General features: G+C 34.8%; 1 protein-coding gene across 4 annotated transcripts in view; it reads left to right on the top strand.

Moving 5' to 3' along the window:
• Positions 1-14,171, top strand: part of drm (odd-skipped family member drumstick) — a 39,384-nt gene extending 25,213 nt beyond the window's left edge. For 3 of the 4 annotated variants that reach the window (XM_089088799.1, XM_089088800.1, XM_089088801.1), the window contains exon 3: positions 13,706-14,171. In XM_089088799.1, coding sequence (XP_088944925.1) covers positions 13,706-13,760 — 55 coding nt within the window. In that variant the 3' untranslated portion in view covers positions 13,761-14,171. Of the gene's footprint in view, positions 1-5,894; positions 5,951-13,705 lie in introns of all 4 variants that reach the window. The other variant, XM_089088803.1, reaches the window with a different exon arrangement.
• Positions 14,172-15,881: the final 1,710 nt, after the last annotated feature.

The raw sequence follows: 15,881 nt of genomic DNA, 5'->3' as shown, positions 1-15,881 counted from the left end.
ACCTTCAGAATCTACGTTCCAACCAAAGTATAATCGCCTACGGAACAAGTACTGACAAAACTCTCCAAAAGTGACTCCGCGTACCTCAGCGCCTCTAGACACAAAATGTTGTACTACTTAATCGCTCCGAGCAAAAGGACTTTGACTCCGGCCAATAATTAAGCTAGAGCGTGATTCAGGCGACGAGTGACCGGGATGAATTGTGTAACTACGGTTTTTAGTTGCCAGGTTCGCATAGGTATACAAAGGGTTACTTTTTTTGTGTGGAGAGGATAGGTTTTGTCAGTACTTGTTCCGTAGGTGATTATACTTTGGTTCCAACATAGGGTCCATGAATCATAAGTTGGCACCGAATTTAAAATGGAAAAGGTGAATACAGTCCAATCTGTTCTTCGTTTGTCAATGATTTGAATATGTAAGACAGATTATAATACCAAACTATTTAACTGAGACTCTAAGTCATCATTTCTTAACCTGTGGGTTGCGGCCATCATGTGGCTTGTCATTCCATAAATGAAGGCATGTAGTCGGTGAGAAAATGTAGAATGTTTGTGAACGGAAGAATTTTTTATTCATTTGCTTATTTATTTCAGTCAAATTAAAACACAAATGAATAAAAATATAAGATATGAAAGTTGGATAAGCATGCGTCAATCAATTACTAGACTCCCGGCACTGTGGCACCGAGAAATTTTGCTGAAAATGCTATTCATGATGGGTCAAAGTTCCGAAGTATCCCAGGCTGCTTGACGACTGACCTTTGCAGTGAATTTAGTAAACTAAAGCAGAAGGTTACGTGAAAAACGATCGAAGGAATGCAATGAAGACTATTTTTGACAGATCTCTGTATCCAAGCAGTTTCTGTTTGTTTTGCCTACAGGGCCACCCTATAGGAGGATGCCTTACGACTAAGGACGGCCCGCAAAACGGTTGATTAGTAGACGCGAAGACGTACCCTAACCAAAAAGCAAAATAACGCCTAAAAGGTTATGTGGTGCTTGTTTCCAGCAAAAAACGTGGCTGCTAAGCCCTACCATTAGGAATTGAAATCCAATAAGCAGTTGTCATGGATGCGGATGGCAAGAACACTTCGTTTCCTTACAAAGGTTGAGCTAAGCGCGGAGAACGGGAATCATAACTGTAGGTATTTGCCAGGTTTAGTTACATTCCACTTACCTGGCTAGTACTTAGGCTGACGAGAGAAAAAATTCTAAATTTCTGTTTCCCTACAGATGTAGGATCAGGTGCAGATCTTGTTCGATACGATTACCCTTGGTAAAAAAGAGAACCAGAAAAAAATAACAATGACACGCTATTCCTCAACTGCATTTTCAGGAAAAATACAAAATTTCGTATTTTCGTGGATAGGTTGTTGAAACCTTCACTCTACAATTTAGGACGTTTTTAAGTTGATGGTATAATCCTCATCATGATCCCTCCCCAAATACCCTCCCCCTAATAGAGAGTGCTTCCTCTCTTATTCTTCTAAATTTACACGAATGTCCTTGAGTTAATCAAAGAGTTCGTTGTAACGAACTTTAAGTAAGGAGCGACCCGTCTCAATGGTAACCGAAACTCTAGAAAACGGGTTTTTGATACCAATAGATACATCAAAAGAATCAGATTTCAATGATGATTTCAAATATATAATTTTTATCAAGTTTAGTATCACCCATCAAAAGTTACTCACCTGAGAAAATTTGGCTGATTTTCAAAAAAAGGGGGAAAGATCCCTTAAAAGTTATAGAACCTTAATGAAAATCACACCATTATGTTCAGCGTATCAGAGAACCCTACTGTAGAGGTTTCAAGCTCCTATCTAAAAAAATGTGGAATTTTGCATTTTTTGCCAGAAGAAAGATCACGGATGCGTGTTTATTTGTTTTTTCTTGTTTTTTTTTTACCCAGGGGTGATCGTATCGACCCAGTGGTCCTAAAATAGTGTGGGAGGGCTCATTGGAACGGAAATTAAAAGTTCTAGCGCCCTTTTTAAGTGACCTAAAATACTGGAGGGCAATTAGGCCCCCTCCCCTGCTTACTTTTTTCCCAAAGTCACCCGATCAAAATTTTGAGATATACATTTTGTTCAACATGGTCGAAAATATGATAAATATGTCTTTTAGGATGACTTAATCCCCCGAAGTTCCCAGGGAGAGGGCTGAAAGTTATGAGCTTTACCCAATGTTAACATATAGTATTTTTTCTGGTAGTGGGGGGGTCGGGGGTTATGTTGGAGGATCTGTCCATGAAGGAAGTTTTCATGGGGGAAGGGAAATTGCCATGAAGGGGGCGCCAGACTTGCCAGCATTATTTATTGGTTATTGGGAAGTATACAGACATTTTCAGGAAGGATTTTTTTCTGGAGGGGGGGGGGCTAAAGGAGGGGGTTACTCTGGAAAATATTTCCGTGGAGGATGTTTTTTGGGGGTAAGGGACGTTTCTATGAAGGGGGCGCCGGATCTCCAAGCATTATTTAAAAAACGATCAGAAATTAAATAAAAAAAAAACAAGTTTTTTCAACTGAAAGTAAGAAGCAACATTAGAACTTAAAATGAACAAAAATTATAACGTATGTGAGGGGGTTCTCCCCCAAGTCAATACCTCGCTCTTTACGCTACAGTTTTTTTAGTGCTTTAAAAAGAGCTATATATTCTAATTAAACGGCCTTTGTGATTCAGAGGTTTGTGAATCAAATTTTTTTTTTACTTTTAATGTAAAGAGCGTGGTATTGACTAAGGGGAGAACCCCCTCATATACGTAATAACATATACGTAATAACATATACGTAATAAAAAAACAATAAAAAAAAACAAGCAATACGGCTCAATGGTAATTGAAACTTTTAAAAACGGAATTTTGATGTCAATAAATGTATCAAAAGAATGTGTTTATAATGCTGATTCTAAATATATAAATTTTATTAAGTTTAGTATTACTCATCAAAGGCTACGAATCTGAGAAAATTTACCCGATTTTTTAAAGAGGGGGGAAACATCCCCTACAAGTGAAAGAATTTTAATGAAAATCACACCGTCAGATTCAGCATATCAGAAAACCCTATTACATAGGTTTCAAGCTCATATCTGCAAAAATCTGCAACTTTTTATTTTTTGCCAGAAGAAAAATATACGAATATAGAAGTTAGTTACGTAAGTTAATTTGTAAATTACGTCATAACCAAATTTAGAGACATCCATTTAGCAAAAGTAAAGTGAAATTTTTATGTAAATTTTTTTTACTTATTCAATGACGGTGAGCCAAAATAAAAGCTGCATTAACTAAAAAACGATCAGAAATTAAATAAAAAAAACAAGTTTTTTAAACTGAAAGTAAGGAGCGACATTAAAACTTAAAACGAACAGAAATTATTCCGTATATGAAAGGGGCTGTCCCCTCCTCAACGCCTCGCTCTTTACGCTAAAGTTCGACTCTGTCTCACAACTTTATTTTTTAAAAGAATAAAAAACTTTAGCGTAAAGAGCGAAGCGTTGAGCGAAGCGAACCCTTTCATATACGGAATAATTTCTGTTCGTTTTAAGTTTTAATGTCGCTCCTTACTTTCAGTTTAAAAAACTTGTTTTTTTTATTTAATCACTTTTGGAGGTGACTATAAACTCAAGAATTTTATGTATATAGAATCAGCATCAAAACGAAATTTTATGAATATATTGTTTTCTAACTTCTGTTTTTAGAGGTTGGATTTCTATTGACAAAGGTGGTTAGCCTACCCTTGCTACTCATGAACATGCGCCTTTTGATAATCCGTGGTTAAATGAGTCGAATTGAATTACAGAAATCACAAAACCTCAAAAATGTAAAAAGTAGACTTAGGCAGATTGGCCTCTGGAAGGCTTATTGTTTTTTTTCTTCTGGATATTAAAGAAGCTAGATGGAAGCATTAGCTTTCAAAGGAGCCATTAACCATTTCTTTACAATTTTCCGTTGCCTGCTAGCCCTGGCAGAAAATAAAAAAAAAGTAATCCTTGTATTCCAATGCTGCCCAGGGCGAAATGTGATTCTCTTGAGTTTTAAAGATAGCATCCTGAAAAACCCTAATGAAAGGTTTTCAGACATGGGAATTCTAATGGTATACTTTTTATTTCGGCTCATCACCATTTGCGATGTTTTTCAAGTTCCTTTTTGAATTTTCCCTAAATCTGTTTCCATCATTACTTTTAGTTTTAAGTTGATATAAGTTATCCTTCCTTAATCCGTGTCAAATGGCAAATCCTTGGATTTGAAAACTCATTCAAAAGGGCATTTCTTTAGTTTTTGATAGTGGAGTGAGCTTCGCTCTTTAATAAGTGAGCACTGCCGTGAACACAATAATAAAATTGTATTTTTATTCTCTAAAGAACAAGCATTCATCAACTAAATTTATTTCCACCAAACGCAGGATAATATTTTTAGAAGACAATCCCACTAAGTACATTTTGAAATGTACTTTTGATATGTGTTCCATATACATGGCAACAGCCTTACATAAAAAAAATGAATTATTTTGCACCCGACGTTTCGGGAGCAGATAAATAGAAGGTTACATTTAAAAAAATTTTGCATAAAAGAATTTTTACTTTTTTACTTGCTTAAAATTTCATACAAAAGAACCAATCCGGTTTTACATTCTTTTTACGGACTCAAAAATTTCACTTGGCAGCAACAGATAAATACAACAATTGTTAAAAAGAGGAGAGGTTATTTGGCTGATTTTTCTGATACACATATAAGAAATAATCCGATTGGCAAAATGAAAACGTGACGATTAACGTCAAAAGATAATCCAATGGAATTAAACAGTACTTTTGGCGCGCTCTCTTTGGCTCGGACATAAAAATTCAAATAGCAAGGATTTTTTCCCCATACTCTTTGCTTCTCTGACTTGATTAGATTGCCACCCGAGCAGTTCCAATTTCATCTAGCTCAGCCTACAAAAAGTTCGTTTTATTAAGGATTAGTTTTATTTTGTCATATTACTTTAAAAAAGTCTACAATACGCCATATATCTGTAATAGTACTTCTTAGGTTGACCCAGTTTAGCTATGCAGTAGTAATTCCGCCTGCAAAGCTTCAGTGTGCCAGGGGCTGAAAGCCCTAGACAGTGGCATATCCAGGGGGCGAGGGGCGCCCCCCTAAAGTCGTCTAAAGTAGTGTAGCTTACTTCTTTAACGCAAGTTTGCGTTAATTAAACTTGTTCCCAACGCAAGTTTATCTGATTAACCTATTTTGCGCCCCCCTCCAAAAAAAAGTCCTGGATCCGCCCCTGGCCCTAGATCTGTTTCTATTTTAGGGTTAATCCCAACTTTGCTGAAGGTATGCATAATATTATCAGCCTCTCCTTACTCTATAAAGCAGCTTTGTCAAATGAACATTTTTGTCTGTTGTGCAGTCTAACTATCTGCACAGTTGGTAATTATTTAATATATAAAAGGTTAGCTGCACATGACTAAGCAATGAATTATTAAAATCCATGACGTTACACTTAAAAATCTACCGTAAAAAGAAACGTTTATAATTAAACTTATATCATCTGGATATTAGCCAATGATACATTTTAAACACTAATGGGAACTACTGATGAAAACATATATGTTCAGAGTGATAAAGCCAACGGAGAATTGTTGTACTATACATTGTTAAGAACAGTTTAATAGCCTGTTAACTTCTTAAGACAAGTTGTATTACAATTATAGCCTTCTGAAAACCGTCGAATTTTCTCTAATATATTACTTTCTTCTTTTCCTTTTTTTTTGTCGAAGAATCTTCCAACTTCATTGACTATCGCTTCCATTTTTGGTCGTACAATTACTTGCGTCAAAATTGACGATTTCGCTTTTTCATCTCTCTTTTAAACAATACTAATTTGGCAAAACATTTGAAAAGTTTTTCTGTTTCAGACATTACTAACCTATGGTGGTCTCGTTTCTTGGCTGTCTTTCCAACATTTTACGTGGTATGTTTCAATCTTTTCTTATATTCGGTTTTCTTTTAATCTAATCAGTTTCAAATATGACAAGGCACCTGACAAAATTAAAGTTATATTTTATCATTTTATTTGTCATTTAAACAGTTTCGCCTTGCATATTCGATAATATTTACATATATAAAAAGATAGATTGTATTCTTTGAGATTTATAACACTTTATAAATTCCGGTTTTTGTTCCCATTGAGGAAAAAAGCCTAAGAATTTGAGTTATTTTTCTTTGCTATGTTTTATAATGTTATAACAAGGAATAGTAGAATTATTATGTAATGGTCTATGCTTTTTACCTATAGCATGGTATATTGTAAGATATGTTTCAATAGTCGGGTATTAACTTGATACCGCTAAAATGTATGTTAGCAAAGCTGAGCTTTTTAACATTCTATTTTATATTTGAGCACTAACAGGGACATTGATAGATATTACAGTTGGACAGTGAGAACCCTGTGTCTGCATTTATGAAAAAAAGTATCTTTCATGCATTTCCGTATAGCTGGCTTTGCTGTTCATTCCATCGCTGTCATTATGAAATGATCATACTTCAGAGATAATTGCCAAAAACCGTTCACTAAACTGTTCTCAAAGGGTCATCAGAGCAGCGTCGATAAGAAAGATCAAAGGTCGATGAAACATACATTGCCCATCTGATCCTCCCTTTGAGAGCAGCTTAGCAGATTATTTTTGGCAATTATCTCATAGGTTTGGAAATAACAACAACGAGTTATAGGTCCAAACTTGTTGGTGCTTGAGCACCTGGCGCCCTGAATGTTCACATTTAACTTTCGGAGTTTTGCTGATTTTTTGAACAAGTTGTCAGTGTCGAGAAGTAAGACGATCGGTTTAAGTATTGGCCATAAGAAATTTAAATTTTCAATTAAGTAATGAAACCTCGTAGGTTTTGGTGATATTATATAAAAAAAAAACAAGTTTTTTTAACTGAAAGTAAGGAGTGACATTAAAACTTAAAATAAACAGAAATTATTCCGTATATGAAAGAGGCTGTCCCCTCCTCAACGCCTCGCTCTTTACGCTAAAGTTTTTCATTGTTTAAAAAAAAATAGAGTTGTAAAAAAGTCAAACTTTAGCATAAAGAGCGAGGCGTTCAGCAGGGGACAGTCTCTTTCATATACGGAATAATTTCTGTTCGTTTTAAGTTTTAATGTCGCTCCTTACTTTCAGTTAAAAAAACTTTTTTTTTTTAAATTTAGTTTTTGAACGTTTTTGAATAAATTCAGGTTTTGATATTGGCTCATCGTACATGAATAATTAAAAAAAAATTTGCATATTAATTTACTTTTATTTGGTTAAATGGCTTTCTCGAAACTTGTTTAATTTTATTTACGAACGTTTTTATTAGTAATAAATATACATAACTTACGAATTAACTTACGTCACGAACCTCTATATTCATATATTTTTAATACGTATATTAGGGGGTTCGCCCCTAGTTAATACCTTGCTCTTTAAGTCAAAGTTCGAATTTTGTTCCAATTCTTTAAAAATGACCACTTAATCACAAAGGCCGTTAATTAGAATAAATAGCTCTTATGAAAGTACTAAAATATCTTTGGCTTAAAGAGCGAGGTATTCACTAGGGGGTAAAACAAATCATATATATAATATTTTCTGTTCGTTTAAGGTTTTGATGTTGCTGCTGTTGCAGTTAAAAAACTGGTTTTTTATATTTAATTTCTGATCTTTTTTTAAATAATGCAGGGAAGTCCGGCGTCCTCTTCATAGCAATGTCCCTTCCCCCATGCAAACTTCCTTCATGGAAAGATCCTCCCACATAACCCCCGACCCACCCACCCCTCACTACCAGGAAAAATCTCCCCTGAAAACGTCTGTATACTTCCCAATAACCAATACTATATGTTAACATTGGGTAAAGTTCATAACTTCTGCCCTCCCTCCGGGAACTTCGGGTTATTAAGTCATCCTAAAAGACATACTTATAATATTTTCGAACATGCTGAACAAAATGGCTATCTCAAAATTTTGATCGTGTGACTTTGGGAAAAAAATGAGCGTGGGAGGGGGCCTAGTTGCCCTCCATTTTTCGGTCACTTAAAAAGGGCACTAGAACTTTTAATTTCCATTCCAATAAGCCCTCCCACGATATTCTAGGACCACTGGATTGATACGATCACCCCTTGGGAAAAAAAAAAAAAAAAAAAAAAAAAAAAAAAAAAAAAACGCATCGTTGATCTTTCTTCTGGCAAAAACTGCAAAATTCCACATTTTTGCAGATAGGAGCTTGAAACATCTACAGTAGGGTTCTCTGATACGCGGAATATGATGGTGGGATTTTCATTAAGGTTCTATAACTTTTAGGGGGTCTTTTCCCCTTTTTTCGAAAATCAGCCAAATTTTCTCAGGCGCGTAACTTTTGATGGGTAAGACTAAACTTGATGAAAATTATATAGGGGAGGAAGGTGTAAAAGCATGGGTTTTTTCGCTCCTAAACCTCTATAGGTGACTTATCCGGCCATAAAGTAACTGTTATATTTTGCTCCCTTACTAAAAACAATTGACACGCTAGACGATCACCAACTGATTTGAAACGGTGTTTTTGTAGTGGAAAAATGGGTGGAAAGGAAAGCGTAGTTTTCTACAGGGAATTTATTAAGACGTAAAAGAGACTTAACCATCTTAAACTCATAGTTCCCAAAGCGAATGGTATCATACCCACAGAATGTCTATCAATCCTACACAGACAACGAATACTTCCAGCCGTTTATGAACCGTTAAATGCCAGTTTGATCAATTCGATTAACAAACGGAAGAAAACTAAAAAAGTTTCAATGATGGTGCGTATTTTAATATCCGAATTATAAGGTGGTAAAAAATCCCGTAATATGATGGTGTTTGTGTGTATGTGTGTGCATAATTGTATCTAGTATGGAGTAGTTCAAGTTGGCTGTAAAACAGCATTAAGTGGTCGATGGTAGGAAGTTCATTTTCTTGTTGATATGAAGCTTTATTTTAGTAGTGTGTTTGTTACTGAATAAAGTTTATTTATCAAACAGTTCGTGGTAACGAACTGTAAGTAAGGAGCGACCCGGCTCAATGGTAACCGAAACTCTAGAAAACGGGTTTTTGATACCAATAGATACGATAATAGAATCAGATTTCAATGCTGATTTAAAATATATATCTTTCATCAAGTTTAGTGCTACCCATCAGAAGTTACGCGCCTGAGAAAATTTGACTGATTTTCAAAAAAAGGGGAAAAGACTCCTTAAAAGTTTTAGATCCTTAATGAAAATCATACCATCATATTCAGCGTATCATAGAACCCTACTGTAGAGGTAGCAAGGTCATATCTACAAAAATGTGGAAATTTTGTATTTTTTGCCAGAAGAAAGATCACGGATGCGTGTTTATTTTTATTATTTTTTCCCCTGGGGTGATCGTATTGACCCAGTGGTCCCAGAATATCGTGGGAGGGCTCATTGGAACGGAAATTAAAAGTTCTAGTGCCCTTTTTAAGTGACCAAAAAAAATGGAGGGCAACTAGGCCCCCTCCCACGCTTATTGTTTTCCCAAAGCCACCCGATCAAAATTTCGAGATAGCCATTTTGTTCAACATGGTCCAAAATATAAGAAATATGTCTTTTAGGATGACTTAATCTCCCGAACTCCCCGGGGGGAGGGCTAAAAGTTATGAACTTTACCCAATGCTAAGATATAGTATTGGTTATTGGGAAGTATACAGAAGTTTTCAGGAGAGTTTTTTTCTGGTAGTGGGAGGGAAGGGTGGGCCTGGGGTTATGTTGGAGGATCTGTGCATGAAGGAAGTTTTCATGGGGAAAGGTAAATTGCCATGAAGGGGGCGCCGGACTTGCCAGCATTATTTATTTGTTATTGGTAAGTATACATAAATTTTCAGGAAGTATTTTTTTCTGGAGGGGGGGGGGCTGGAGGAGGGGGTTACTCTGGAGAATCTGTCGTTGGAGGTTGTTTAGTTGGGTGAAGGGACATTTCTATGAAGGGGCTCCAGATTTCCCAGCATCATTTAAAAAAAGATCAGAAATTAAATAAAAAAAACAAGTTTTTTCAACTGAAAATAAGAAGCAACATTAGAACTTAAAACAAACAGAAATTATAACGTATATGAGGGGGTTCTCCCCCAAGACAATACCTCGCTCTTTACGCTACAGTTTTTTTTGTGCTTTCAAAAGAGCTATCTATTCTAATTACACGGCCTTTTTGATTCTGGGTTTTGTGAATTAAATTTTTTTTTAACTTTTAACGTAACGAGCGTGTTATTGACTAAGGGGACAACCCCCTCATATACGTAATAACATATACGTAATAAAAAAACAATAAAAAAACAAGCGATACGGCTCAATAGTAATCGAAACTTTTAAAAAACTGAATTTTGATGTCAATAAATGTACCAAAAGATGTATTTATAATGCTGATTCTAAATATATAATTTTATTAAGTTTAGTATAACACGTCAAAGGCTATGAGTCTGAGAAAATTTACTTGATTTTTTTATGAGGGGAGAAACATCCCCTACAAGTGAAAGAATTTTAATGAAAATCCCACCGTCAGATTCAGCGTATCAGAAAACCTTATTACATAGGTTTCAAGATCATATCTGCAAAAATCTGCAACTTTGTATTTTTTGCTAGAAGAAAAATATACGAATATAGAAGTTAGTTACGTAAGTTAATTTGTAAAGACATCCATTTAGCAAAAGAAAAGTAAAATTCTTATGCAAATTTTATTTACTTATTCAATGACGGTTAGCCAAAATAAAAGCTGCATTAACTAAAAAACGATCAGAAATTAAAAAAAAAAGTTTTTTAAACTGAAAGTAAGGAGCGACATTAAAACTTAAACCCAACAGATATTATTCCTTATATGAACCGCAAGGGCCCCTCCTCACCGCCTCTCTGTTTGCGCTAAAGTTTAACTCTTTATCACAACTTTATTTTTTAAAACGATAAAAAAATTTAGCGTAAAGAGCGAGGCGTTGAGAAGGGGACAGCCCCGTTCATCTACGGAATAATTTCTGTTCGTTTTAAGTTTTAATGTCGCTCCTTACTTTCAGTTTAAAAAACTTGTTTTTTTTATTTAATTTATAATTAAGAAGCTAGACTTGGTAAGATAGGCTTTTGAAAGGCTCATGTGAGAGATATGGTAAACTCACTTCATAAGAGTGAAAATACATAGTATTTTCGTGTTCGTTTATGCTATTAGCAAACAAAAAAAGAAAGAAAATATATGAGTTAAATTTAAATAAGCACAAAAAATAAAAGAGAACAATAGGCGAAAAATTTTGGGTAAAAATTTCTAATCTAGCAGAAATGGAATTTCGTATCGACCGCCAGATTTCACGTGCCCGATGAAGAAAACCAATGCCAAAGAATGTTCAATTTACTTCTTGTTCAATGTTCATTTTAATATAAATTCTTGATTCTTTATTATATATTGCCGACACAGCTTTTATTATTTGCTATCATTATTTTTAGATATTGCTTCAAATATACTGAATAGTTGAAATTTTTTGTTTCAACCTTCTGCTTTGAAACCTCTATTTTGACTACCTTCCTAAGTTTTCCAAGCGTTAGATACCTTGCAAATGGTTTTACTTTATATATTTGTTGATTCTCAGAATCAAACAGTTCGTGTAAAGAACTGTAAGTAAGGAGCGACCCGGCGCAAAGGGAAACGAAACTCTAAAAAACGGAATTTTGATACCAATAGATACATCAAAAGAATCATATTTCAATTGTGATTTCAAACATACAAGTTTCATCAAGTTTAATCTTACCCATCAAAAGTTACGCGCCTGAGAAAATTTGGCTTATTTTGGAAAAAAGGGGAAAAGACCCCCAAAAAGTAATAGACCCTTAATGAAAATCACACCATCATATTCAGTGTTTCAGAGAACCCTACTGTAGGGGTTTCAAAATCCTATCTACAAAAATGTGGAATTTTCCATCTTTTTTTTTTGCCAGAAGAAAGATCACGGATGCGTGTTTATTTGTTGTTTTTTTTTTTATTTATTTTTCACAGGGGTAATCGTATTGACCCAGTGGTCCTAGAATATCGTAAGAGGGCTCATTGGAACGGAAATTAAAAGTTCTAGTGCCCTTTTTTAAGTGACCAAAAAAATGGAGGTCAACTAGGCCCCCTCCCACGCTCATTTTTTTCCCAAAGTCACCCGATCAAAATTTTGAGATAGCCCTTTTGTTTAGTATGGTCGAAAATATGATAATTATGTCTTTTAGGATGACTTAATCCCCTGAAGCCCCCGGGGGGAGGGCTGAAAGTTATGAACTTTACCCAATGTTAACATATAGCATTGGTTATTGGAAAGTATCCTACAGACGTTTTCTGGGGAATTTTTTTCTGGTAGTGGGGGGTGGGAGAGGGTCGGGGGTTATGTGGGAGGATCTTTACATGAAGGAAGTTTTCATGGGGGAAGGGATATTGCTATGAAGGGGGCTCCGGACTCCCCAGCATTGTTTAAAAAATCAGAAATTAAATATAAAAAAAACAAGCTTTTCAACTGAAAGTAAGGAGCAACATCAAAACTTAAAACAAACAGAAATTACTAGGTATATGATTCGGTTCATCCCCTAGTCAAGACCTCGCTCTTTAAGCCAAACATTTTTTAGTACTTTCATAAGAGTTATTTATTCTAATTAGCGCCTTTGTGATTAAGGGGTCATTTTTAAAGAATTGGAACAAAATTCGAACTTTAGCTTAAAGAGCAAGGTATTGAATAGGGGGCAAACCCCCTAATATACGTATTAAAAATATATGAATATAGAAGTTAGTTACGTAAGTTCATTCGTAAGTTACGTATATTTATTACTAATAAAAACGTTCGTAAATAAAATTCAACAAGTTTGGAGAAAGCCATTTAACCAAATAAAAGTAAAATTAATATACAATTTTTGTTTTAATTATTCATGTACGGTGAGCCAAAATCAAAACCTCCATTACTTCAAAAACGTTCAGAAATTAAATAAAAAAAACAAGTTTTTTAAACTGAAAGTAAGGAGCGACATTAAAACTTAAAACGAACAGAAATTATTCCGTATATGAGCCTCGCTCTTTACGCTGAAGTTTGACTTTCTCACAACTCTATTTTTGTTAAACAATAAAAAACTTTAGCGTAAGAGCGAGGCGTTGAGGAGGGGACAGCCCCTTTCATATACGGAATAATTTCTGTTCGTTTTAAGTTTTAATGTCGCTCCTTACTTTCAGTTAAAAAAACTTGTTTTTTTTTATTTATAACGTTAAATGAGTATTTGGAGACGTAACGTCAATTCAGGATAAATTAAAGTAATCCAAAATAATGACACAGTTGAAAGGTGTATAATTAAAAACAGACAATGAACCTGTAAAATTAATTTAAACTTTCAAAGTTCGATCTTCGATTTATTCCGAAATATACCCAAGAACGTAGTTCATGGTTTTCCGAAATTTTCTAGTTCAGAAGTTAAGTAGTTCACCAATTAAAAACCAAGTTTGCTTAAATATTTGCTTAAATCTAAAAACGAACCCTGTGGGTAGTTTATTTTTTTCTACAGTTGAAATTGGCATGGCAAATTATTTTGCAAGATTATTATTACACAATTACTAGCCAAAAACACAGTTGTTTGATTTCAGAAAAGTTTAGGCGGCTGCCTAAAGGAAAAACAACACATAGGTTTACTAGAGATTTACTTATTAATTAGATTTTTCTTTACTTTCAGACTAGTTCATGGAACTGCCTATAAGACTGCCAGCTACTCGATTCCAGCTATGTAAATACTTTTGTACAGTGTTTCGCCTTGCGTTATTTCGACTGTGTCTATTGTAAGTCGCCTGGATGCGATTCACCGTTAGACGGGAATTCTAGTGCCTGAAACTTTCTCTTTTATCGTATTTATCTATATATAAAAAACTTACTTCTTACCTGCTTATGATGCTTTATATTAGTTTTTATATATTTTGTTGCGTTATTTTTATTTCTTAATGAGTCCGTCCGTTCGCTCTAACTTTGTGCTTTGTGCTATTTTTTTTTTTTTTTTGATTCTTTAATTCATTTCCGCCAATAAATTTTAATAGACAAGAAAACCAGTGATTTTATTTGATATGTTTTGAATAATGTGATTTTTTTTTCTGCGGATTTGTGATTGTTAATAGCTTGAAAATATTAAAATTGTTTATATCGCTTTACCTCTTAGTCTTCCTTGTATATTAGTTTTTACGACATCTTTATTACTATTCAGTAGGCTATGTTTATGTTATGACATCTCTTTTATTTAATCCAACCGTATTACGTTTCTATATCTTTGCCGTATAATGATACTACTACTAATAACTTACTGCAGCACTGAGCTGCCTGAGGCCAACACAGCTGCGCACTCTCCTCCTTAATCCTTATCTATTCAAACTTCATTCTTTATACCCTCCCCAAGAAATTCAAATTTCCCTTAAATCTTTCTTTACGAAATCCTCCCACCAAATTCGGGGGCGACCTGCTTTTCGTTTGGCCCTAGACGGTTGTCTGACAAGGATGATCTTTGACAATCTGTTATCCTTCATCTGCAGAACGTATTCTAGCCATCTTCATGCTTCTCTCTTTATAGGCCAAGAAGTGGGATTGAGCTACATTTTTCGTACAGCTTACTGTTTGAGATACGGTCAGTCATTCGGGTGCCCAAAACAATCCGTAGGCAATTCCTCTGGAAAACATCTAGCAAATCCTGATAGCTGTATGTATACCAGCAAGGGTAGATGACCCGGGGTAGATGATGAGTTTTGTAATCTGGCATACTTGGAAAGCGTATCCTACTAATAACCATGAAAACTAATATTTTGCGTGTGTGCTGCCAAGGGGGTAGAGGGCAAGGGGCACACATGACACTTAATTTTCTGTTTTTAAATAATTTCCAATAGTTTTCAGACCATTTGCATGTCTTTAGCTGTGTCAACGGATATAGCCCCCCTCTCTCCCCTACAGTTAAATTGCCACATTTGTCCTACATTCTATCATTATTGATTTTTTTTTTTTTTACTGGATCTTAGATTGTAGCCCCAGGAATACTTTTTGAAGTGTTTACCTAAGCCCCTTTTCCCCTCCAAAGGCTAATAACTTTTGATAATGCTGAACAAACTTTGTGTCATAAAATCGATTTTTTTTTTTTTAAACGGATCTTTAGCACAAATGCCCAAGCAAACAGTTTTTAGCCCTCATATGTTTGCCAAATCCTAATTTATAAACTTTTAAAGATTTGTTTTAAGATGTGTTAAATTTGAAAGAATATTAATATGGCTTTAAATTCTATTCAAATCATTATAATTATCCTTTTTTTAACCCAAAGTCAAAGAATATTCAAGCCATAATTAAGAAATAAATTCAGTTTTTTAAATGTTCAGACAGAGGAGGGGGCCTCTCTTTTGCGCGGTCCTCGAAGCTTTAAGAATTTGTTAGGATTAGAAATAGGAACTTAAAAATACCTTTTAATAGTATAATGTGGCCTTTAGATCCATTCCAGAAAGCTTGACCAGCCAAACTTAAGAACTCAATAAAAAACATAGACCCTATCATCAGGAATTTTACCACTTCACATGCTATTAGCCTATAACTGTCATTCCGCGGGATTCTTGAATAGAAAAAGAATTACCACTCGCATAACATTGATCCTATAATACTAAGACAGTAAGACGTAGACAGTTGTCGTAGACGGTGAGTATCATCAAAATTCTCACCAGCAAAAGGTGCGCAATATGATTTGTAAGCCTTGAGTGGTCTCAAGGACTCAGTTGACTCCTTTGACTCAACTGACCTTAGTCTTTTACGCAAAAATAATGCGGTATTTAGCAATAATTTACGATTTTTAACAAAGTCTATCACAATAGATTGCAGTTACTGAAAAAAACTGA

This window comes from Artemia sp. Qi Xiang Cuo, chromosome 5 (genome assembly GCF_049724085.1).
Source record: "Artemia sp. Qi Xiang Cuo chromosome 5, ASM4972408v1, whole genome shotgun sequence".
NCBI lineage: Eukaryota > Metazoa > Arthropoda > Branchiopoda > Anostraca > Artemiidae > Artemia > Artemia sp. Qi Xiang Cuo.
This window is presented reverse-complemented; position numbering and strand designations above follow the sequence as displayed.